Raw genomic sequence first — 26,382 nt, forward strand, 5'->3', positions numbered from 1 at the left:
TACATGCTTCTTTGGTATCTCCATGTGCGCTAAGGGACTGTATCACAATTAACTCTATTGACATGTATGTGAAATTCCCAATTCAATAAACCTAGATCTCGAGTATTTTATCTGAAGATGTTCCTGATGTTCCTGATGTTCCTCCTGCCCACCCCACCCCACCCCACCCACCCCACATATGAACATTTTGTGAATTAATGTTTGACATGTTTGACTTTGACAGGTGAAAAAAAATAGGAACTCAGAGAAGTATGAGTTTGACCATGTTAATATGGCAAGACGTGCTCTTAATAACACTGCTCTTGGTATATATATATATATATATATATATATATATATATATATATATATATATATATATATATATATATATATATATATTTGCTCTTAAGTACGTTTTTTTATATATTGGTGAGTGTTGATGTTTATGATTTTGACTTTTTTTTGGGAAAAAAAGGGTATCTTGCATCTCTTAAAGATGAAGAAATGAGTGAGCTTGTGTTGAATGAATACAAATATGACATATCAATTCTCAGCATTTGACCTAAGGAATCCCAACAAGGTCACAACTTCAGTCTTATTGAGTTGACTTGAGTTTATATATGAATGATAACGGGCCAATTAGGTAGAATTTAAAAAAAAGACAAAAAGAGAAATGGGTCAAATGGTTTAGAAGTCAAAACATACTAATGGTGTGTATAGTTGGATGAAATTGAATTATAGAAGGAATGGAATGGACATGGTAATGGAATGAGTTATTGCATTCTATGATCCTGCTGGTTGGCGTGTAGGAATGCAATGATTTTTTATGTGGATATTTTTATTATATTTAGAAACAATATGTTTTGTCAATTTACTTTATACATGATGTAATTATACACAAAAAATTTCATAATAAAAGATGATTAGAAGTTTAAAACCAAATTAAGGGTACAATAAGAAATATTAAAATTGTAACTTAATTAAAACTGAATCATTGTTTTGATTATAACTTTTGTGATCACATTTGACATATTATTTATATATTAAGTATTTTCTTGAACTTTGATTTTGGATAGGTGCATTCACTGATTGGAGGATTTTGTGCATCACCTGTTAACTTCCATGCTAAAGATGGCTCAGGCTACAAGTTCTTGGGAGACCATGTGCTGCAACTTGACAAACTGAACCCTCAGGTGAAAATGACTTAATTGCCCTTCTTTATCTTTCTTCATTTGAGTCGGACCAAAATCAGATTTTTAAAACACCCTTGTAAAGCATTTTGCAATAGGGCTGGATGCAAGATGTTGCAATTGCATCATTCTTGTATCTAACTCTTTTACAATACGAATCTTCTGGGGTTGGTTGAAATTACCATTTTACCCTTGTCTTGATCCAGGTGGCGTCTAGGATGGTTTCAGCCTTTTCTAGATGGAAGCGGTATGATGATACCCGCCAAAACCTTGCCAAGGTAACGAATCTTGATCTTTAATTATCATATGCTTTAATAAACAAAAAGAAATTGAAAGTATTACCCTTCAACCTTAGAGAGAATCTAGAAAGAGCCCAAAAGGAGACAGAGGAGCTTAGAGAGAATTTACCCTTGGTTTTTCATGCAACTGGAGTTCGAGGGATATGGAGGATTTGTTAGAGGAGGATTTATACAGGTGATTCTTGAAAACTTTATATTGCATTTTTTAATCTAATTCTTTATAAGGGACTCATAAAATTCTTACTTTTGCAAGGGTGTTTTGGACATTTTTTATTCAAATTCTTTATGTATTTATCAAGTATTCGATTGTAATGAACTGAAATTTATTTATTTATTTATTTATTTTTGCACTTATATTGATATGTATATGTGCTTGTGTGTAGGCTGGTGTCAAAAAGCTTGCAGATGTTCACTTTTCCCTCATTTGACCACTCACATTTGGCACAAGTATTTGCAACTAACATTCCTTGTTTGATTCTTCTATTAATTATATTAGCATATTAATTTTTTGACTTTTATTTGATTAGGTCACAAGAATTATCGGAGCAGGGTTCATTAGTCTTAAAGAATAATGAAAGGAAAGATGCAACTCTACTTAGTTGGAATTTGATGTTTATCACCTTTGTGTATATCTTTTTAGTTTGTATAGCATTACTTTGCAGAAGGTGTCCCTTGATACGCAATGTAGTATTAGGTTATATAGTTAGGGAAAACCTCTTAATAACAATGTACAATTAGATCCCCTTAATATGAATGTATTACAACTTTTTGGCATGATGTTATTGGATGAAATTGATTGTTTTGGTATATATTTGTTTAAATATTTTTGTATTATGCGTAAATTAGTATCGTAAAGACGCGTCGTAAATACATATCGTAAATGGTTATTGAAGTTTATGACACGCAAATGCGTGTCATCCACATTTATGACATGGGCTTTCTTGATACACATTGCGTGTCATAAACATGTGCGTAGTAAGGTTACGACACGCAAATGCGTGTCGTCTTCCTTTATGACAGGGGCTTCCTTGATACGCATTGCGCGTCGTAAACGCGCGTCGTAAATGCGTGTCATAAATGCGCGTCGTCTATAGACGACGCGCAAAAGCGTTTCGTCTCTCGTTATGACAGGGCCTTCCTTGACACGCATTTGCACATCGTTTGAGCGTTTTACGACACGCATTGCGCGTCGTAAAAGGCTGTTTTTCTAGTAGTGTTGGTACACTTAATGTTACAGATCACCTAATCAATGTGTTGGTTAACCACACACACTCCATTGATCTATGATTAACATCAAGCTACCCTTTGCCACACACTGTCAGTCTCATATTAACAAGGTGCAAAGTGCAATTTCATGGGTTAGCACCAAATTCATATTTTTCCTAAGTAACTAAGATTGGGAATTTATAAGTGTTTAGTTACTTGGTATTTTCATTATACTTTTAATGAGAATTAATGTCCTATCCTACCCGTTCGGCTAACGACCCTCCACCAGTCAAGGAAGCGGTGGGTGAGAGTGGACACCCATTAAACCGCCATTTTATAGGCAGTAACCTTATACCCCCCCCCCCTTATAGACCGGCTTCGTGAATGAGGCCTACTAACGGTAAGACCGACTTTTACTTATACATATAATATATTAAACTTTTAATATTATAATACTATAAGGGTGTATTTTAAATTTTTAAAATACTAAGTGGTTTAATCTATTAATTAAACTATACTCTTAATTTAATTAAACTTAAACCATGTCATTATGGAATTATTAATTCTCTTTTAATTAAACACTTTAATTAACTATTAATAAAGTCCATAAAGAGGTAATATGAATTATTCAAAACATCAAGATGCTAAAACAAAATTAAAAGTATTTAATTTATTATTAAGTTACGAACCCATGAGTTACACTTTTGAAAACTTTTCAAATAACTTTAGTTTTAGAATTCAATGTCTCATAAAAAAACTTTTTAAATTCCAAAACTTGAGGTCAAGTTTTGTAACTCTTGAAAGCTTTTAAAATTACATAAAAGAGACTTTCCAAGTTCCATAACTTGAGGGAAAGTTATGAAACTCTTCAAAGCCATTTATAACAAATTTTGTAACCTTTGAAGACTTTTAGAATTCATAACTTAAAGAGTTAATGAATGAGACTTTTCACATCCATTACTTATGGAAGTTTCAAAACTCTTAAGATCATAACTTTTAAAAAAGACTTTTGAGTTCCAAAATTTTATGACAAAATTTGTAACTCCTTAAAAATATTTAGATCAAACTTTTAAAACAAATAAAATAATCATATCATTCTATCTTTTAATAAATTGACCTAATTCAACTCTTGTAGTAAAATGACTCAAATTTTACAAATAATTAGTTTTTCATAAAATCAAGTAATTATCTTAAAATTTGACAAACTTCATGTTTTTTTTTCAACTTTGAAAATCAAACATTTGCATCAATATAACAGAAAACAACTCATGGCTCTGATACCACTGTTGGGTTTTGTATACTACAACATCCTATGGTGCACATATAACCCTAAATGCTTTGGATCTATGTTTTCTCTATTTATACATGAAATATTGTTTCCAAAGCATTAAGCCTACAACTAGCATGCTAACTCTTTATGGATTCATCCATAAACTTAGTCCATCATGTATCATAAGCCCAAACTATATATATATATATATATATATATATATATATATATATATATATATATATATATATATATATATATATATATATATATATATATATATATATATATATATAGCTAATTTACATAATTAGTCCCTATTAATTTAATTAGTCTCTTTTGATCACTAAATTAATTCCAAATTAATTCTTGATCAATACTAATTAAATCATATTATTTCATATTAATATATTAGAACTTATAATATATTAATAAATCATAAATAACCTCTTCTCAAAAGTCCATCTTATCAAATAGTCATGGTGATATGCAACCCAAATGGACCATGCTACTCTCGGGTCAAGTGCATACCAATTATAGTTATGGGCTTAGACACCTAATCCAACAATATTGTGGTTGGGTTGAGGCGTACATGCTTTGTGTTGTAGGCCAAGAGACTCGGGATGTCCATTTTATACTGTAGGCCCAAGGGGAGTGGCCCCGCTTGGATGCTATAGGCTCCGGGGCACGGCATAGCTTGGATACTATAGGCTTTGGTGGTGATCCAACCTTGTGTTGTAGGCCTTGTGTGCATGCATTGTATGCATATTGTTATGTGAGGTATTTTGGGAAACTCACTAAGTTTTGGGTTACAGTTTTAGATTAAATGTTTTTCAGTTATCAGTTCGTGGGAAGGCGAATGTGTGATTGTACACACCCATCAACAATTTAATGAACGGAGATTCCGCAATACTTTTCTTTATAACTCTGATTTTAAACTACAATTTACGAATAAAGGGTTTTGTCTTGAACATATCTTTATGAAAATGTGTATTTATTCTAGTTCAAAAATGAAAATTTTATTTTAAAATTTGGGACGTTACAAGATTAGAGATGACAACGTGGGTGGGGAATACAGGGGACCCCATCCCCATCCCCATCCCCATCCATATCCCCGAATCCTCATGCAATCCATATCCACATCCTTATCCCCATCGTAAAATATAAATTAATCATCATCGTCAACCCCCCCTCCCCCTCCCACCCCCTGTTGGGGACCGGGGATCCCCAACGGGGAATTGAATTTTTTTTTCTCTTCTGTTATGAAAACTTTTACGTAAAAAAATTGTAAATTTCAATTTTACCAACATAAGTTTAAAGATTTTAAAATATATAAAAAAAATCATAGATTGTATAAAAACTATAAACAAATTTTCTCCCAAATGTAAATACATACATGAAAAATGAAGTAGAGAGTAAAATTATCAAAATGATATTTGAGGTAAAATATATAAACTAAGGAGAAAAAAATTATACATTAGGTTAAATTAGATAAAAAAGAATGAAAAGTACAATTTCAACCAAGTAATTACTAATAAGTTTGGTTTTTTAGATTAAATTTTAACTATTGTAAATTATACTATAAATATATGTTTTTGTATTATTTTTATGTATTAATATGTTAGAACAATGTTCTTTTAGGATCGTTAGATTCTATGCAAGCAAACAGTTAAGAATGTAATCAAGAACACAAGAATAGCTTTGAATATGTCGTATGATTAATACTTCAACACCTCAGAAGAGCTCGATTAAGAACTTCAACTGTAGAGGTGTTTAGGGTTACAAAACAATGAACGTAATAATCAACACAGTCTAATGCATACATGCATGCATATTTATAGTATAACCCTACTAGATAATCACGGATGGACATGCCCAATCCGGATACAAAACAAAAAGCCCAAGACGCAACACAATTAGATTCAACAATCTCCCCCTTTGCGTCAATGGGACCGAAAGCTCACTTCGGTTGAGCTGCAGAAGTCTTCTTTATTGTTTTGAACACCTTCGGAATAATAGCCAGCAAATGATGACGGAACGTTATGTACCACCGAAGCATGTCAGTAAAATTCTTCTTGTCAGCTTCTGAGTTTTGCTTGCACCGATGTATAATGTTGATGATGTGCTCCAAGCAGTCAGTTGAAAATAAATGTTTATCAACAAGAGCGAACAAAAATTTGTGAGCTTCGCCTTTTGTAAACATCACAGTGAGATGTTTTGAATCTATTTGGCCCATCTTCATCTTATTCACATCTCCTGGTTTCGATGTTGGCTTGATGGTCGGTTTCTTGTTCATTACTTTCGCTATTTCTTGATCCATAGTTGCGACCTCATGGATGTAAGAAGCCAACATCCTCTTCAAGTGTTCCAAAATTGGTTCATATTCCCTCGGATTTGTAAGCAGAATATTGAATAATAAAATCCAATCATGAGGATTTAGATTCGGAAGATCTGCTAGAGATATAATCGACACCGAGTTTGCAGAACCTCGTGTGATTTTGAAATTGACATTTACAAATCTCCCAGCAGACGTAGGTTTCAGTACCTTGACAGTGATTATTTTCTGTGCGCTCCATGTCAAGTACTGAGGTTGTCCATACTTCAGATAGAAATCAATAAGCTCTCGGTCAACCTTTGGATGAGGAAAAGGAACCTCAGCAGTCGAATCAAAGCAGTGGAACGTGAATGCCTTTCGTGTGATTTGCATGTCGAACTGCGAGTCCTTAGAATTATCACTGTCAAAAGAAGCAACAGGTTCCAACCAATAAATACTTGGAAACTCTATAGCTTGATTGATAAGTGCCTCTTTAGTCCATAAGGGAAACAAGGCCTTCTTGCAGTTCAAGGCTTCTTCTTCTTCCTTGTTTCTCCTTTCCCTCTCCTCTGCGTCCCTTGCAACCTTCAAGGTTTCATCAAGCTCTTTATCTCTCTTCTTTCGCTTAAGAGCCTCAACAATAGTTTCACCGGATTCGTTACTGCTATCATCATCAATCTCCTTTTGCTTTTCTTGTCGACTAGAACCTGAAGCTACATTATCCTTCAGTTCGGTTGTAACTTTGACCTTCGGTTGAGCAGTTTCGGTTTCAGTCTTAACCTTCGATTGAGGAGCACCCTCTCCCCCTTGTTTTGGAGCAATAAATCTCTCCGAAACACCCTTCATCTCGTGTAACAATCCAAGGGCGGGAAGAAATTTTGTTGTAAGATGATTTCGAATGGTCAAAGTGAGGATAGGATCATGAGCACCAAGAATGTTGGTGAGCATATCCTTCACATCCCCTGCACAGCTGCGAAAAACAGCTCTTTCGGTCTTTAACAAAGAAATTTCTTTTTCTGCTTGGGCTAGCTGCACTTTCTGTACTTCAACCATGGATGTTTGGCGAGCAAGTTCTTCCTTCAACGCACTTTCTTTCGCCAAATCAGCGTGAAGAGATTCAAGTCGAGAATTCACTGAACTGATAAGTGAAGAGTTCTCGGCTTGGATAGAGGAACGCACAGCCTCAAACTTAGTTTGTTCTTCCTGAAGAGACTTGGAGAAAGAATCCACAGAAGCATTTACTTTTGCTGCATTTGTATCAGCATACCCTTTAAGTGACTCAAGAAAAATCTGAGTACTATGTACAATTTCAGTAACATCAGTGGTGGCCTTTTTGCAAGAGGAGGTAGACTCATTTACAGCTTTGGTGGATTTTTCAATGGAATCGGTGTATTGTTCTAGAGCTGTATCCAGAAAAGCCTTGAGTACAACACCACTGTATGACTTGCTGTCCTCAAGCAATTTATCAAGCTTGTCGTGAATGCTCTGCAGATTTTGTCTTGTGACGGGAGCATCATCATCCTCATCAGTAGGAAGCCGATAGGGACTGAAGTATGTAGAATCATACTCATCATTAGCACCACCGAGAGTGGCACCGGAGTCGGTTGAAGGTGAGGGTGAAAGGGGTGTAGAAGTAACTGGGGGTTCTGTTTCAGTAGTCGCCCCCGTATCAGATACGTTGACTCCTACTGTCGGTTCAAGAATAGTGGTGGTAGTGGATTGGGAAAAAATAGGAGTTGAGATGGGAGTTGTAGAAATAGGAATAGACGAAACTAGTGGTGATGGTAAGGAAGATGTTGTTGGAGATGTAGTAGATGGGGGAATAGGAGGAACCGAAATTGGAACTGTCTGTTTCGGTGATGGAGGTGGGGATGGAAGTTTGTTATGAGGAGATTCGGTTGGAGTAGGAGATCGGGGAGGAGTGTTACCTCTCGGTGATGCACAATGAATTTCCTCTTCTTCACCTTCCTCGTCATTTTCTGAGCTAGGAGGAGTAGGACTCTTGGACCTTTTTGCCATCTTTTTAATCTTCTTCGGTTTAGAAGAATCCCCTTTATCAGACTTTCACTTCTTGGACTTGGAAGTCTTAGACTTATCATCCTCTTTTGGCTCTTTCTTGGTAGAAATCTGTTTACCTCGATTACTCGGCTTGTCAACAGCATCTAGGGCAGCCTGCTGTTCAGGAGATAGAACTCTCGGTTCCTTGGGAGGAAGTTTTCGATAATCAGCTATGAGTTTACTTTCGGCTGTAACACATCTATACATTGTCTCAGGGATAGAGCCAATGTGAGGGAACTTCAGAGGATCATAAATTATGATTTTCTTGGTGTGAAAACGTAGAAATAGACGCAACTAGGGCATCCTTCATCACCGGAATTTCCAAAGAATTTATCTCCCTTCTGGTAATGAGAGTCCAGAATCGTGCACATGAAATTTCAGAATGCCTCGTTGTAGTGTTGAGGCTTTGCACCACTTGAGACCAGATGATCGTCCCATAATCAAGATTGAGACCATTGTAAAGTCCATAGAGAAGGGTTAGGAAAGCCTTGCTGGTGCCATCAGATCCAGCACTTCTCTCTGCCAAACTCTTGATAAGAAGAGTAAGCAGTCCAATCCATGGGGACGGTAGGCAGGACTTCTTAACCTTCGTTATTGTTGTAAGCACGTCAGTGTATCCCATTTCGTACAACATCGAGAAAAGCTGAGTAGTGGTGATGAAATCGGGTGAAATCACAGATGAATCCACAGCGAGGTGCAACAAGGAACAAAATCTCCCTTTTGAAATAGAAGCCTTTTTAGAATGGATTAGAAAGTAGATTCTTTCCTTGTTCTTGTCATATGAGGCAGTAGAATAAACTTGTGATTGAAGGGACATCGGAACGGATTCCACCTGTGTTAGGGCTAGAACCAATGGAGAATACTTCAAACACTCAACCACCTGCAGCATATACGAATCGTACAGAAACGGATTGAGTTCAATAATCATGTTCTGATTGGGCTTGATCGAAAGCAATGTGGACGAAGCAGTCTGATCATGAACGGATGAAGAAGTCGCCATTGTTGATCGAAGGAAGAAGATGAACAGTTTGAACTTGCTTTGTAATTGGAGAGAATTTGTGGCCGGTAAAAGACAAATAAAATTAGAAACCCTTTATATACCGTTGCCAGGAGAGAGAAAAAACATCATGATAATGACGCGGTCACTAAAACGTCGCCTGAAAAAGCGCGATGTGACAGGTTGGTTACTCCCAGGTATACGTCAGCACGCGTGGGTAGCTCGACCGTTCAAATTCACGCGCCTAAATCCTTATCCTCAATCGTCGTTTGAAATTCAGTTGCGCTCCAAGATATAGAATTACCCCTGTGTTTCGCCAAAAGATAAACACAAATCGAACTAACAGCAACTAGAATGTTGGAAAATTAAAATTTTCGTGCAATAGAGTGACAAAATATAAAGAAATAAAGCAAATGTGTATTGGATGTGAGTGATGTCTCATTATAAGACAGAAAGCAGGGGATTCCGGGCAAGAATCGCTTCCTTCAAAGTCAAGAGAGACTTGAAGTGCTTGTGTGGGTTCCCGTGAAATAACGATCAAATGTTTGTAGAGAAACATTGAAAGGCTTCTTTTTAAGTCATATGCTTAAGGTAGCTTATCTTCAACCGAACGTCGATGCTTAACATAAGACCGAACATTGGAAGAAGTACTTGTGAGACCGATGTGGTCTGTTGAATAAGTAGGTGGAATATATTTTATATTGACTAAAGAAGATATAGAAATCTCAAAAACAAAAAGAAACTGGATCTTTATGGGAAGAAAAAGCCTTGGTGTTAGACAAATTCATAAAAGATCACTCAAAAATAAAAATGAGATTTCATTCGGTAACCAGTAACATCTTGAATATGACAATTCACCGTCAATTCGTTGTTGGTATTGGATTGTGGGTTTCACTCAGTACGTGGTATACATATCTAAGATCATAAACACAGATTTTGTGCAACCATAAACCTCAGTGGTAAAAACTGAGAGTCTCAAGGGTTACAGTGATGAGCCGAAAGTTGATGGAGAAGGTAAGGAGGGTGGTTAAGGAACCGAAAGTACCTTCTGCTATAAAGACGTGACTAAGCAGAAAAACTCTTAACTCATATGAGAAGAGTAAGGTAGCTCTAGACTGAGTGGATCTGAACAGCCTGATTGGGAAGAAACGATAGGTAGAGATCGAATCATTAAGGCCTTGCTCTAAGTCGTAGAGGCTTTGGTCAACATGCAGCAGCATGCTTCTAGGGACCCTTAACTAGTTCTTATGGAAATGATTATACCTGTCTTAGCTCCAAATTCTGTTGCACTTATACACGTGTGACCTAATGGAAGGAACAAACAAACAAACACACCACACAAATTTTTTTTTGAAGTTTTGAAATTTTGTGAAAAACAATAAAAATAGAAAAAGAAAATATTTTTGGATTTTTGAAGTTTTCTGAAAAATAAAAAAAAAATAAAATATTTTTGGATTTTTGAAGTTTTCTGAAAAATAATAAAAACAGAAAAAGAAAATATTTTTGGATTTTTGAATTTTTCTGAAAAATAATAAAAACAGAAAAAGAAAATAATTTTGCATAAAACACTCTTTGAACAAAATGTACAACCGAAACCTTATCTTAAAGGAATGAAGCGAAATAGACGGAGCGGTCGGTTCATTTCGGTTCCTTAAAATTCCAGAGCCGAAATAGACCGAGCGGTCGGTTCATTTCGGTTCCCGAAAATTATGGAGCCGAAATAGACCGAGCGGTCGGTTCATTTCGGTTCCTCAAAATTCCAGAGCCGAAATAGACCGAGCGGTCGGTTCATTTCGGTTCCCGAAAATTATGGAGCCGAAATAGACCGAGCGGTCGCTCCATTTCGCTTGTCTAATTTTTAGGTGTTGAATTAAGGATTCGGTACCGACTCTGCTTCCATCATTCCTAAGCCTTGCAGAATTTTATTGAAACTTGCTTCAGGTAAGGCTTTAGTGAATATGTTAGCCAATTGATCAGAGGATCGAACAAAATGCACTTCCACGTTCCCATCTTCTACGTGATCCTTGATGAAATGATATCTAAGTGCAATGTGCTTAGTATTTGAGTGTTGTACTGGATTGTGACATATCCTTATTGCACTTTCTGAGTCACAATAGAGAGGAATCTTCTTCATACTTAGCCCGTAATCTCTTAGTTGACTTTGAATCCAAATGACTTGAGAAGTACAAGATGTTGCAGCTATATACTCAGCTTCGGCTGTTGAAAGTGACACGCAGGTTTGCTTCTTGGACTGCCAGCTAACCAGTTTTCCGTCAAGAAATTGGCATCCCCCTGTAGTGCTTTTTCGGTCCAGACCACATCATCCAAGATCAGCATCAGAAAAGCCTTGAATGAAGAATCCAGATCTAGCAGGATACCAGAGACCGAGAGATTATGTTCGCTTCAGGTAACGAAAAATATTTTTCACCGCCACCATGTAAGGTTCTCTTGGATTAGCTTGAAACCTAGCACAATAACAAACAGAAAACATAATGTCCGGTCTACTAGCTGTTAGATACATAACGGACCCTATCATTTGTCAATAGAGTGTTATGTCAACAGCAGGTTTTTCCAGAGAAGGTGTTAACTTAGTGCCAAACGCCATAGGAACCTTCACTTTTGAGTCTCCTGTCATGCCAAATTTTGTTAGCAGGGTCTTTGTGTACGCCTCCTAGTTGATAAGGATACCTTCTGGTCCCTGTCTAATATTCAAACCAAGGAAAAAATTAATCGGACCCATTGCGCTCATTTCAAATTTAGTCTCCATCAACTTCATGAATTCAACTGTTAAGCTAGGATTCGTGGAGCCGAAGATGATGTCATCGACATAAATTTGAACTATCATTAGATGTTCGCCTTCTTTCTTTCGGAAGAAGGTTGGGTCAACCGAACCTTGCTTAAATTTCGACATTTTCAGAAAGCGAGTTAAAGTTTAATACCAGGCTCTCGGTGCTTGCTTCAAACCATATACCGCTTTATCCAGCACATAGCAATGATCAGGGAATTTCTCATTCACGAACCCGGGAGGTTGCTCAACATACACTGTTTCTTCTAGTTCCCCATTCAAGAAAGCGAATTTGACATCCATTTGGAAAACTTCGAAGTTTTTATGAGCAGCATATGCCAGGAAGATTCTAACTGACTCCAACCTAGCTACTGGAGCGAAGGTTTCCTCATAATCTATCCCTTCCTCTTGGCAATAACCTTTCACCACCAACCGAGCCTTGTTGCGAATGACATTCGCTTCTTTATCTAATTTATTTCTGAAGACCCATTTTAAGCCTACCACTGAAGCATCCTTTGGTGTAGGAATCAGCCTCCAAACCCGGTTGCGTTCAAACTCATGGAGCTCATCTTGCATTGCTTGAACCCAATCAGAATGATCAAGTGCAGCATTAACTGTTTTCGGCTCGATCTTGGATATGAACGAATTAAACATACAGAATTCAACTTTAGAGAATAATGCAGTTTGTTTCGCTTTCAACTGTGAGCGAGTGAGTACTTTTTCAGATGATTCTCCAATAATTTGAGCTTTGGGATGGTCCTTGGTCCATTTGATTAACGGAGGATAATTTGGGTCATATGCTGGATCCAATTCAGCATTCACTTCCTCTTCAAGTTTTGATTGATCACCCTCGCCTTCATCAGTTGCATTCTCTTTCTCCCCCTCGACTGGCGAAGTGTAACCTGTGGCATCATCAGAATTTGCATCCTCTGTGGGAGTAGGATTCTCCCCCTCGATTGGACAACTATTGGGTGGGTTTGGAGCAATATGTTCACCCTCGCTTGGACCTTTAGGAGTTGGGGATAGAATAGGACTCTCCCCCTCGAAAGACATTTCGGTTGTCTTTGGTACTGAAGAACTCTCCCCCTTGAATATTGAGCCGTTAATGGGAGAGTCAGTTGAGGATTGAACACCTATAGATTTAGGAGGTTCACTTTCCATTTCTTTGGCAGATTCATCTATGATCTTTTTGAGATTATCAATTTTGTTATCTACTGCTTTCGCCTCTGAGTGTGCTGCTTTCTCTGGTTCATCAAATAACCGAATGTACTCTTCAAACAGGTTGGATATTGGAACCGAGACCTGTCCAGATTCAAGAAATATTTCACTTAAGTCATTGGCACTTTCTTCATATAATTATCGTCAAAGGTGACGTAATATGTTTCTTCAATTCGTTTGGAGCGTTTGTTCAACACTCTGTAGGCTTTAGAAGAGAGTGAATATCCTAGAAAAATTCCTTCATCTGCTTTGACGTCAAACTTGTTTCGGTTCTCCTTTGAATTGAAGATGAAGCACCTTGAACCGAACACATGAAAAAATTTGACGTTGGGCTTTCGATTGTTTATGATATCGTATGGAGTGATTGAGAATCTCTTGTTGAGCAAGGATCGGTTCTGAGTGTAGCACGCGGCTGCAACTGCATCAGCCCAGAAGTATAACGGAAGAGAAGCGAAACTGAGCATGGTTCTGGCTGCTTCACACAAAGAACGGTTTCGTCTTTCAACAATCCCATTCTGTTGTGGTGTATAAGGGGCCGAAAAATTGTGGGTTACCCCCTTGTCAGCCAGAAAGTCCTCAAAATCGTTATTCTTGAATTCCAGACCGTTGTCACTTATGATATTCCTCACCGTCTTTCTCAGCTGCACTTCCACTTGCTTGATAAATGTCTTCAACTTGGGAGTTGCATCTGATTTCTGTTTAAGAAAGAAAACCCAGGTGAAGCGTGAAAAATCATCTACAATCACAAGGATGTACTTACTACCACCGATGCTCTCGATAGCCGAAGGTCCACATAAGTCAATGTGTAATAGTTCAAGAGCTTCAACAATCTTTGTATTAATTCGTGTAGGGTGGCTCTTTCTGCTTTGTTTGCCCATCTCACATGCAGCACACAGATGTTCCTTGTCAAACTTGAGAAGAGGGAGGCCTCGAACATGATCACCAAGCACCAACTTATTAATGTCTTTGAAGTTCAGGTGCGATATTCGTCGATGCCACAACCAGCTTTCATCAGTGTTCGCCTTTGACAGCAGACATATTGCTGGTTTTCCTCGTATTGGGTTGAGATTTAAAGGATACATTTCTCCTTTGCGTTCAGACTTTAGCAGAACCTTTTTCGATTGCTTTTCTATTATTTCAGAGCCCTCATCATCAAATGATACTTTCAGACCTGTTCCCACAACTAATTGTGACACGCTGATGAGGTTATGTTGCAATCCTTCCACATACGCCACTTTTCGAATCGAGAAATCTCCATTGGTAATCATACCATATCCCTTGATTGTTCCATAGGAGTTATTTCCATACTTTACACACCCACCATCTTTTAGGGACCGAAACTCCCTCAGTTCTTCCTTCCTTCCTGTCATGTGACGCGAGCAGCCACTGTCTATATACCATTCATCATCGAACTGCTCGTCACTGATTACCTGCAAATTTAAGCAGATTTAGGAACCCAAAGTTTCTTGGGTCCTGGTGAGTTTTTCACAGAAAAAGGAAGTACATAAGAAATATCAACTAAATATGTTCTTTTTACTAGAGTCGTTTGATCTTTTCTTTTAATGGTATACACCCTGATTTTTGTTTTATCTTGTTTAATTTTTGGTGCATTAGTTGGTGTGTTGTTAGCTGGTTCAGGACTTTTCTTTTGAATCCTAGGTTTAGCAGACTTTTTCTTATTATTGAACTCAGAATCAAGCTTTCCCTTGCCTTTGATATCCTTCATTGAAGTTAATTTTCTTTGGGAGTTAGAAGGACCGAAACTAGACTTAGGACCGAGACTCGACTTTCGGTTCTGAGTGCTATTGTTGGGACCGAAAGTAGGCTTTTGGTTTTTAGCCTTGGCGGTTGGACCGAAACTTGTCTTTCGGTTCTGTGAGTCCATGTGGGGACTGAAACTTGTCTTTCGGTTCGGTACGCTAGTTTGGGAACCGAAAGTTGACTTTTGGTTCTGAGATTTGGAATAGTAGGAATTTGGGCTGAAGTTTTCTTTTCCTTTCAGTTTTTCCTTTCCTCTATCCGTTGATTCTTTCTTAGGAGATATGTAGTTGGGATTTTGGGATTCCCAGTGACGTTTTCGCTCATTCAGATTCCTTGCGTATCTTTGATTTCTTAAGCGTTTCTGTTCAGCTAACTCCTTCTGTGATTTGTGGATATTGAATCTAGCCTTTGGCTTCTCCTTTTTACTTTCGGTTGTATTTGTTGGAACAGTTGGTTCTGTCATCGGTTCTTCAGGGATTTCTTTAGTTCCACTTGTGCTTGGTTTGTCGAAACTTGAGGGTTTGTTGATGGGTTCAGCAACATATCTTCCTTTAACCCTCCATGAAGTTTGCTCAGATAAGCCCACGGTTTCGTCTGCGTTGTCAATAGGGGCAGACCAGAAGTAATCGTCACATCCTTCAGCATTGTCTTTGTCGACCAAGATCTTTAATTCTGCTGTTTGTTTAGCAGTGACCCCTGTAACTGCATATACCTGATTCGGCACAGTTTGAACCTTGTGATAGACCATAGCTTTTTCCTTGAGTTTCTGTGGCGTTTCTTTCGACAATCGAGCGAATTCAACCGAATTTTCAGAAATGAGGGGTTTCTCATTCTTGGTTTTGCTTTTCATAAACTATGAGCAATCAACTACATCTTCCACTGAGATTTCGCTCATCTCACTTTCCTCATCAAATTCAGACGTATTTTCTAAGTTCATTTTATTTTCTGAAATCAATTTTGCGTTAGACGAGTCAAATGATTTGATAGTTTCGGACTTTATTTTTAACCTATCATTTTCATCTAAAAGATCTTTGAGCATACATTTATGTTCCTTAGAGTCAATGAAGGTTTCTATCTTGTCCAGTCCGATTTTGTAATGAATTGACGTTTCTTCTGAGGACACTACTGATTCACATTCTGCTATGACCTCATCCTCCTTAAATTCAAGGAAGGGTAACATCATCTTATGAATCTTCTTTCCTATCTCACAACTTAAATGCAATTGAGCAATATTAAAGTATAAACGCTTGGCAATTAAACAAAAAACATTCCTTTGTTTTAAAAACTTTAAATTGTCTCTTTGTAAATAAATACTTTCATCCCTAGCCCTAATTAACTCCGCCTCCTTCAACTCAAGCCACATCCTTCTCTCCTCACTTTTTGAAGACACCCTGCTGAGTTGGTCAGTTAGGTTAGAATTCGCTAAGCGAGTTTGCATGAGACTACCACTTAAGTTAGAAAATTTAAATTTTAATTCATTTAATTCTTCTTCGTAATCTGTTATTGGAACTTTAAGTGATTCAAGGATGGATTGTACCTTTTTGATCAACCGATCGCAGTCGTTGATCTTCTCACTCACAGGCTTGGCCGCAAAACACTTGTCCTCAGTCAGGTTCGGTTCCTCACTTGCACTTTCGGTTGATGAACCAGCTGAGACAATTAAACACCTTCCAGTCGAACCTACTTCCTTTGCCACATAAGCCTTTCCATGAGTGGGCTTTCTCACCTCTTCATCTTCAGAATCGGTTGACCAAACTTCGACGCCACCGAACTCATCTTCACCCGCATTCTCCTGCACAATCAAGGCATTCATAGAGCTGTTAGTTGCCTTATTTTTCTTGATCTCTTCCAACTTGTGCATGTAGTACGTCTCATCATCTTCACCATCTCTTTTCTCAGCCATTTTCCTTAGCATGCAGTCTTTGGCAAAGTGGTTCTTGCCGTGACAGTAGTTGCAGTCGAACCCAGAGTCTCCTGCAAATTTGCTCTCCTTCTTGTCTTCATCCTTTTGAGAAGAGACTTTCGCTTTGTCCTTCACCTTCTCAGAACTGTAACTTCCCTGCCAGTTTCGGTTCTTGTTGACAGGAAATTTTCTTCTCGCAAACTTCTTTGGATTGGTGACCATCATAGCATACTCCTCGCTTGTAAGGTCACACTCAGACATATCAGACTCTTCTTCTTCTTCTGCAATGCTTTTTGCTTTTGAGACAAGGGCCAGCGATCCCACACCAGAAACTACTTTCGCTTCTTTGGTTACTACACTTTCATGGGACTTAAGTATTCCCACAAGTTTCGCTAGTGAGTAAGATTTAAACTGTTCATGCGCTTTCATGGTTGAAACCACAACCATCCATTCTGGTCTCAGACCGTTCATGAAGGTCACCTTCTGCTCGATCAACTTTCTTTCTATTCCATGCTTGATCATCTTACTTAGAAGATGATTGAACCGATCGAAAGTTTGTATGTGTTTTTCTTCTGGTTTCTGTTCGAAAACTCCAAATTCTGACAGCAGCAAGGTTTGAATGGAGTGTTCCAGATCTTCATCAGTTGAATAAAGTTCTTTCAACCTATCCCAGATTTCTTTGGCCGTCGTGCATGATCCAACCAATCGAAAAGTGTCAGATTGCAAGGCGAATCTGATCATTCTCATGGCCTTCACGTTACACAGCAACTTTTCTTTCTCATCATGTGGTATCTTCTCTACATCCGCCACCAGCTTGTTATATTCCTTTTGGGACTTAACTGTTGTGTTCGTTCCTGAATGAACAAACGGCCCAAGTGTGATAGCTTCCCAGATGAGATAGCCATTATCTTCAGATCCAACCACGTAGTCTTCAAAGTGATGCGCCCATACTTCATAGTCTTGAGTGTAGAGTATGGGTATCCTGGTTGTTGATCCAATGCTGTTTGAGATGTTGATAGGATTTGTTTGCGAATCTTCGTGAGACATGGTGAGCTGCTAGAATCAAACCTGTAAACTTGAGATTAGGGTTTTATCTGAAACAGAGTTGCCGTCGATACGAAGAAGACGGCTTCTATTTATACTATAAAAGCGGAAACCCTAAAGAATTCTGAATACATAAGGAATGTGTATTGATCACACAGTCTCCTGCTCTGATACCAATTGTTAGAACAATGTTCTTTTAGGATCGTTAGATTCTATGCAAGCAAACAGTTAAGAATGTAATCAAGAACACAAGAATAGCTTTGAATATGTCGTATGATTAATACTTCAACACCTCAGAAGAGCTCGATTAAGAACTTCAACTGTAGAGGTGTTTAGGGTTACAAAACAATGAACGTAATAATCAACACAGTCTAATGCATACATGCATGCATATTTATAGTATAACCCTACTAGATAATCACGGATGGACAGGCCCAATCCAGATACAAAACAAAAAGCCCAAGACGCAACACAATTAGACTCAACATAATATATATACCGGGGCCGGAGAGGATCGGGGACTAGGGGTACCCCATCCCCACCCCACTGTTTTATTCGGGGATTCCCATCCCCGATCAACTTGAGAATTCTCCGATCATAACTGATGTGGGTTTCGAGTTTCCATCGGGTATGAGTTTTTTTTCATCCCTACTAAAGATGTACCGGGGCATATTGTAAATTGGTGTGCTTAGAATTTGATCCCTAACCAAAAGGTTTCAAACTTGTTTACGGCTACCAATAAGGTCAACAAATCTCCCAAACTTCTTAAGATCATTCATGTCATTGTTTTGCTACTCGAAGAGGTATTTGGAGAGTAAAGAGCGATCAGGTTTTCAACAAGCACATCTCCCGTACTCGGGTGATTGATAAGACATTATCTTCATTGTGGCTTAAAAATAGGCCGGAGATAGATTCTATATTTTCAAATTCTTAAAAGCAATATTTTATTAAAATGTTCTCCCACTAAAGTAGTTGTACCCGCTCCATTGGAGTTTTTTATCTAACGTCTCCCTTATAGTTTATTAATATAGTATAATTCGTCGTAGTTCAAATAAAAATTAAGTAATGGTTGTATATATTATAACCTTTCTTCATTCCTTGTACAAATTCCAAGTCCCTTGGTTGCTTAGTCCACAATGAAAGTATATCGTTTCTTATAAATTCATATAAACATGTGTTAACTTCAATTGATTGAATAAATTGGTCAAAGAATTTCTAAGAAATTAAAAGATAATTACGTAAACTGATAAAAAAATAACTGCACTTTATAAAATAGAAAAAGAATATAACTTTGTTGCATAGATAAATGATAATATAAAAAAAAAAAAAAAAAAAGCATCAGTCTTTTTCTCTGCTATTTGATCAAACTAGAAAGAAACATACAACTTTCATCATACATATTAACCTTTACTATAAAACTATGGTCGGTAAAAATAGACCTTTAGCTAAAACATCATATCCGATAAGGTCCAATTCCATGGGATTTACATACTACTACGATTTAAATAATCAAACCTTCGTTGCCTTAAAATAAAAATATATGACTCAATTCCTCATCTTCCTTTTATATACTAAGGCTGTGTTTGATACTGTCTGACTAGGTCTGAGTCAGACATATGGGCTGACTCGGTCAGACATTGGCTGTTTGATGATATGCTTTCTCGGTCAGCCGTCTGGCCCAAATATCTTACCCGGTCAGCTTTGTAACATATGCTGACTGGGAACAAGGACACTCCTACCCCTCTGTTTCTTTCTTCCCTCGTTACCCTCTTCAATCGTAACCTAAAAAAAACGCAGCGCACAAAAATCGACGCCTCCTCCATCGACAGGTCACCGTTCATCTCGCCGGTTGCCGCCATCTAGCTGCCGTCTCGCCACCATCTCGCCGGCTAAAGAGAAGTCGCCATCTCCGATCAATTTCTCTCGCTTTCCCTATCATTCACTATTCATCAAAAACTGGTAATTCTTCTCCTTTTATGCTAATAATGTTTGAAATTAGAATCGGTTATCTTTGATGTTATGCAATCTGATGTAAAATCCATAAAATTAGAATCTGTTAAATATAAAAAATAAAATAAGAGTTTGTTCTTGTTTAATACTCAAATTCGATGACAGGAAGAAGAAGAAGAAGAAAAGAAACTTTCTGATCACATGAATTGAATATTCATTATACTGAAAGTAGTAAGGAAAAAGAAAACTCATACTTTATTCATTATCACTAAAACCTATATATATAGGCTTCAAAATATCCATGTGAATCATGAATTGAAGCCATGCTACGTACTCCTCCTCAAGAAGGAATGAACCCAAATATCAATTCTAGATAATGACCAAGTACACCTCCATAAAATCCGGTCAACCCAAATATCAATTCTAGATAATCACCTATTAACTAAAACAAAAATAAAAAACATAAAACTTATTAAATTCAATGTTTCAGCAGCTATCTCAAACCAATTAACCCAACTCTAATAAATCTGAAATTGGAATTAAAAATTAATTACATGTATCTTTGGAAAATCTAGATAAAGAAGGAATGAACAAGAACAATAATTCCAACCATTCAAAGGGATCATTCTAGGGGCAGTTTGGGAATAAAAACCATGGTATAGAAACGACAGCAACACTGTTCACGTTTTCAGCCTCCTGCTGTCACGTTCCCGGTCACCTTGAACAATAATTTGATGTTGAAACGACTGTGAGTAAAAAATGAAGTTTGAAATATATAACTCTATCGTAGTAGATTGTTATTATTGTTTTGAGTTGTTGCCCTTTTTGTGAAATCAGAAATCAAAAATTGGTTTTGTAATCAAAAAATGTTCTTGGTCTAATGTTATGACAATATGTACGTTTTTATAATTATTCAGCAACTTAATCCATCACTATATATAACAGCAGGGTAAAATGGTCATTTTTCATCACTCAGCACATTCAGTCAGATGTACAATCAAACAACAGGATTGCTTACTCAGTCAGGATTTCTTACCCAGACAGACATTTCCCAGTCAGCACTTTCTCAGTCAGCAACTATCAAACGGGGCCTAAGAAATAACCAAAATATTATAAAAAATTTCATTCTATAGCCACGCATCTCAAAGTAAGCCCTCTAAGATGCTCTATTTGTTTTTTTAAGCGAAAACTCTTACAATGTGTGGACCACATCTACAACCTCTGTAGAAAAAGAGGTAGACCAAACCGTTGCACTCTATAATAAGAAGTTTGTTTGTTTTTAACGTCTACATGTTGCTGCAATAAACTGAAATTAACTCTATAATAGTTAAAATAATTTTAAATCAAAATTTTATTTAGTTTAATCATATGCAAATAAAATATAAAGATCATTGTGATGATATGATTTTTAAAGACATTTATATAAAATAATTAAACATATATTTGCTAAATAAAAATAAATAAATTTGTTAATTTAGCGAAAAACATATTTATTTTTGTTAAATTTTATAAGACGGTTATTTTTCCGGTTAGCTTCAATAGATTTGATAATTATAGTGGTTAATTTTATAATTTATTAATATTTGATTATAAACAATGTAACACAAAAAAATATTTATATGGAATTTACCAAATGGTTTTGAAATTATATGAATTTATGTAAAATATACTCGAATTTTTTATAATATCCTTCGTAATACAGTATTATTAAAATAATAAATATGTTGTTAAAAAAAATTAAAACAAATTTATGTTGAATAATATAACTTAAAGTAAGAAGTGGTTTGAAGAGGATGGTCCAGCGCTGCGCAATACACACGCAACAGTTTTTTTAAGTCACAAGTCTTCTAACAAACAACAGTTGCGCAAAGCCAAGTGTTGCGTGTGTGTTGCGCGACGCAGCCAAAAGTGGTTTTTTCCGAAAAAACAAACAATCCCTATGAAATGCACTATCCATACGGAAATTGGTCAATCACAATTAACACATTTTTTATAGGGATGATGACTTCAAAAGGTAACCAGCTATATCATGTGTACATATTTGGTCACTTAACTTTTTTTGTGCATTGTTAACCATTAAACTTGTTTTTTCGTTTAAAACATACCATTATGACCGGTAATAAAGGGTTTTTTCCGGTTTCCGACGTCTTTTCCGGCCAATTATGATTTTTTCGGTCATCTTCTTCTGCCAAAATAGATTTTCCGATGAGATGAGTTCTTGATACATTTTTCAGATTTCTTGTTTATCTCTTTCTCTCTCTTGATACATTTTTCGTGGGTTTTTGGATGTGTTCCTGGTTGAAAAACAGAAACACACAAAATGATTCAAATATTTGATTCTTGTTAGAGTTTGTTCATCATCAGAAATGAGTTAGGGTTCAATTTAGGGTTTTTTCAAAAACAAAATTCTTCATCAGATGTGTGTTTGAGTTAAACTCGATGAAGATGAATGGTTCTAGAACGAGACCTGAAATCTACCATGTGTGAAGTCGAAACTACCATGGATGAACTCGAAATCTGCCATGGATGAACTTGATTTCACATGGTGTTTGTGTGTGAGAAATCAAAAACTGAAATCGTTTTTTAGGGTTTTTGTTTGAACAAGAGGGCAATGGTTATTCGGTGAAGGTAAGATGATGGCGGGTGTTTGACTGATGGTAAATAAAGATAGAAATGGAGGTGTGATGGGGGTGTGAGAGGTAACAAGTGGAGTTTGGTGGTGGTTTACGACGGGTATAAGGGTGGAGATTGAGGGTGGTGTTCTCGACTGTGGAAAACAAAGGTGGTTCCGATAATTGAGGTTGAAGACGAAGGCATAAGTGGTGGTGCTTGATGGCAGTAGTGGTGATGATTTCTGATGGTTGTGATGGTATTCAAAGGTGTTGCAGGTTCGTTAATGGAGATGATGAACAATGATGCTTTGTTTTTGACAGATTACAAACAACCAAAAAGAATTTGCCTTTGATAAGGTTGTCCAAACAGAAAATCGAGACCATCCCCTTTTATCAACTCCGAATTTTGATGAGGTCTTTTCCTTGAATCGATTTCCATAGCAGCTTTGAGTTCAAGTTGTTCATCGGCTTTGATTTTTTATTTCTAGGGTTTCAAAAATCTTTCGAAGAACAAAAACACAAACCTAGGGTTCGATTTCAGGTTGCATTCCATGAATACGTTCGTTAGATGTGTCCGTAGCTTCGCCAGAAAATTCATATTTTTGCCAGAAAATTCAACTTGACCGGCTAAACCTACAATGGCCGGTCATAATGGTATGTTTAAAAAAACAAGTTTAAGGGTTAAGAGTGCACCAAAAAAAGTTAAGTGGTCAAATATGTACAAAGAGTATAGTTGGTTACCATTTCAAGTCATTATCCTTTTTATATAATGTTTACACCAAATTTTCTTTTGTAAAATATATCTCAACCTAAAACTATATTATTTTCTTTGTAACATGAAACTTTATTTTGGTGTGAAATTGTCTTTAAAGATCCTTGCCCCAAAAAAAAGTGTTTTCTACATAAGTAAAAGAAGATAGAATTAATTAATAGAGACAGAAATCACAAATAAAGATATATTCCATTCCTTACAACAAATTCAGAAAACAAACTCAAAGAGTCAAATCCCCAACAACAACCATAACAAAAAAGAAAAGGAAAAAAAAAAGGCGTGAATCGAATGATGTGGGAATGAGAAGAAACACTATTATACACAATATGACAGACACAACACAATCTTCTATAATAGTAGAGTGTAATTAGATAGAATATTTTAAAGAAATGAATTGTTGTTTGATTTGATCAACTTCTAAAACCAAAAGCAGACCATTTCTTGGAAGTTGTCTCTTTCTTTGTTCTCTTGGAGTTTGGATCAATCAGGTTTTCCAGTGATTTTGCTTTCTTGTTGCGGGACCTACCTGCTTCTTTCAGAAGCTCTGCCAGCCTCTTCTTTTCATCGTCGAAATCAGGATTTGCTGTTCCCAACTTTTCTTCTCGTAGTTTAAGAACATACTCCAATATCTCAATCGCATCTTCCACTCTGTAGTAGCATATACATTCAAATATATATTATTTACCAATCATCTGTTGTAACAAATGTGAAAAAAAAATGAGTAGAATACTTTATACTTACCTCCCCAAAGCATCATAAGTTGCTGCAAGATTGCTGTAGACTCCAAGTGTATCTTGATGACAAGGACCAGATTCTTGTTCCAAAATCTCTCTCGCTTCTTCAAACAACTCAGCAGCTTCATCGATCTTAAACAACTGCACACAAGCCAAACCCATCTGGTTCAAAACAACTCCAAAAAAAGCAGACTTTCGTTCACCGCTAGCCCTAAGTTTCACAACAGCACTTTCAAAAGCTCCTCTCGCCTCTTCATATCTTCCCACCATGTAAAACATGACACCCATACGCGCTTCCACTCCTGCAATCGTACTCTGCTGACCTGGCTTATCCTCCAAAAGCTTCATTGATTTCTGCAACAACCTCAAAGCCTCTTCGGGTTCATTGAAAGATTCATATATCGCTGAGATTTCAGTCATTCCACTAGCAATGTCTTCTGGGGTTGTTCCAGGGACAGGTTTTGCGTATATTCTGAGGGCGTTTTCACAATATGATCTTGATTCTCTTAGCTTTCCGGTTTTGTAGTACAGGTCAGCAAGGCGGACGAAAACAGAGGCCACTGATGGGTGGTTGTCGCCTTTTGAAGCTTTGAAGACTGTGAGTGCTTTTTGGTATGAGAAGACGGCTTCATCAAAACGGGAGAGGGATAAGTAGATGTTGCCTATGCTCAGATCGATTGCTGCAACTTCATTGTCTTGTCCGTTGGCTATCATGGCCATGCTGGCGAGAACAAGGTGTTCTAAAGCTGCTTCGTAGTCTCCTTTTGCTTCACATATCAGTGCCATTAGACGTCTGTCAGCTGCTTCTTCTAGAGATGCAGGTGGGCTGTGTACCCTGTGGATTTCTAGGGTTCTTTTGCATAAGGTATCTGCTTCCTCAAATTGCATTGCTTGGACATGGGCCTCTGCTAAGTATCTACAGAATTCAAGTCAGAAAAACATGAGTTCAAAAAATTTGGAGCATTCAAAAAGTATACACAATTTGTGTACATCTGAATCATAAACAGCTCCAGCAATTTGAATTCTAATTGTGTTTTCAAATAATTCGTGATTAAAATAAGCTAAGCTAAGCAATAGATGGAACTCAAAGGAATTGAACAGCACATAGTGTAGTTGAAGTGGTTGAAATCAGAGAAAACGGCATGGTTGAAATCAAAAATGAGAGTTGTGATCTTAATCTCACCTGCAAGTCTCAGCAACTCTTGGATCTGTGTCGCCTAAGGCCTCCATCTGAATTTTTAATCCTTCTTTGTAACACTCGATGGAGCGATCAAGCTGCCCTAGCATCGAATGAGTATCACCCAACTGCATATACCCCGAAAATGCCGCTAGAGCGTGATCTGCACCTCTTGAAACTTCGGGGACCTTAATTGCCCTGTCCAACACCGGGATCGCCTCCTCGAACCTCCCCAAACTGCAGTAAATAGCTGCAACAACGTGTAAACACATAGCCAGATCAAGGCTCGGTTCACCCTCGACAGCGCAGCGCTCAAACGACTTGGATGCTCGGAGCGCATAATCCAGAGCCTTGCTCGGGCCATCTCCAGACGCGATCGTGTCACGCGCTAGCTTCAGCAGGAAGGGGCCTAGATCGGGGTTGTCCAGCGACGACTCATCAAGTAAAGAATGTTTCTCTGGCGATTTCTTCTTTCCAGATCCCCGATCTGGCGACGGCTTCGCGCGTGAGGACGAAGGAGACGGAGACGGAGGCCTTCGTTGCGCCGGTGAGGTTGTTTTGGTGTTAATCGAGTCAGCACGTTCGGGGGTCGGGCGGATCTGGTGATTCTGGCTCGGGCTGTCTTCAGGTATGGTGATTCGTGGCGGCGTTTTAACTGAAACTAAACCAGGCATGGCTGTGATCTATGAGAAAGAGTTTAGAAAATGCAGATCTCAACTCACCGATGCATATAATCGTCAGCTATGCAGAAAGCATTAATGGAGATCCAGAAAGATTCTTAATTACAGATAAGAACCTGGAGGCATTCAGAATGGTTGTTGGTGACTGTTACTCGGTAGCTGCTGTGTGTGTGTGGGTTTTGGGGTGTGTGAAGAAAGACAGAGTGGTGATAAATTATAATATTAACCAACAATAAAATCAGTGGAGTGGGACCCATCGTCATACAGCTCAAATAAAGTGGGATGGACCCCACAGGTGGATGAGATGGCAGTGGCACAGCATATTTGGATTGTGGGTTAGATCACTTGCGATGGGATGACCAGCCAGCTTCGTTAAAGATCAACTTCATCAGGTTTTAGAGTGCTTGTTCCCGACAAACTAACAATTCGA

General features: G+C 37.6%; 1 protein-coding gene and 1 long non-coding RNA gene across 4 annotated transcripts; one reads left to right on the forward strand and one right to left on the reverse strand.

The window, feature by feature from the left end:
- Positions 1 to 240: 240 nt before the first annotated feature.
- Positions 241 to 1,605, forward strand: LOC145162245 (uncharacterized). 2 transcript variants are annotated; one of them, XR_013738980.1, is made up of 3 exons: positions 241 to 305; positions 1,059 to 1,175; positions 1,379 to 1,605. It is a non-coding gene; the product is annotated as an uncharacterized LOC145162245 (long non-coding RNA). The 2 variants fall into 2 exon arrangements; XR_013738979.1 differs by lacking the exon at positions 241 to 305 and adding an exon at positions 513 to 562.
- Positions 1,606 to 23,531: 21,926 nt separating this feature from the next.
- On the reverse strand, positions 23,532 to 26,158 carry KLCR1 (Tetratricopeptide repeat (TPR)-like superfamily protein). 2 transcript variants are annotated; one of them, XM_079084112.1, is made up of 4 exons: positions 26,069 to 26,143; positions 25,279 to 25,933; positions 24,103 to 25,011; positions 23,532 to 24,009 (listed from the first exon to the last, which is right to left on the reverse strand). In XM_079084112.1, exons 1-4 carry the CDS (start codon positions 26,076 to 26,078, stop codon positions 23,772 to 23,774), a joined length of 1,812 nt encoding a protein of 603 aa, XP_078940238.1. In that variant the 5' UTR covers positions 26,079 to 26,143; the 3' UTR covers positions 23,532 to 23,771. The 2 variants fall into 2 exon arrangements, with proteins under 2 accessions (XP_078940238.1, XP_078940237.1); XM_079084111.1 differs by having other exon boundaries at positions 25,279 to 26,158.
- Between the last annotated feature and the right edge of the window lie 224 nt (positions 26,159 to 26,382).

Source organism: Lactuca virosa, chromosome 3 (assembly GCF_052849685.1).
Source record: "Lactuca virosa cultivar CGN04683 chromosome 3, Lactuca_virosa_CGN04683_v6, whole genome shotgun sequence".
Classification (NCBI taxonomy): Eukaryota; Viridiplantae; Streptophyta; class Magnoliopsida; order Asterales; family Asteraceae; genus Lactuca; species Lactuca virosa.

Coding starts and splice junctions, on each gene's coding strand:
- KLCR1 (XM_079084111.1), bottom strand. CDS start 25,946: ATGCCTGGTTTAGTTTCAGTTAAAACGCCGCCACGAATCACCATACCT. Junction 25,012..25,278: donor AGAGTTGCTGAGACTTGCAG/GTGAGATTAAGA, acceptor TGAATTCTGTAG/ATACTTAGCAGAGGCCCATG. Junction 24,010..24,102: donor ACTTATGATGCTTTGGGGAG/GTAAGTATAAAG, acceptor ATGCTACTACAG/AGTGGAAGATGCGATTGAGA.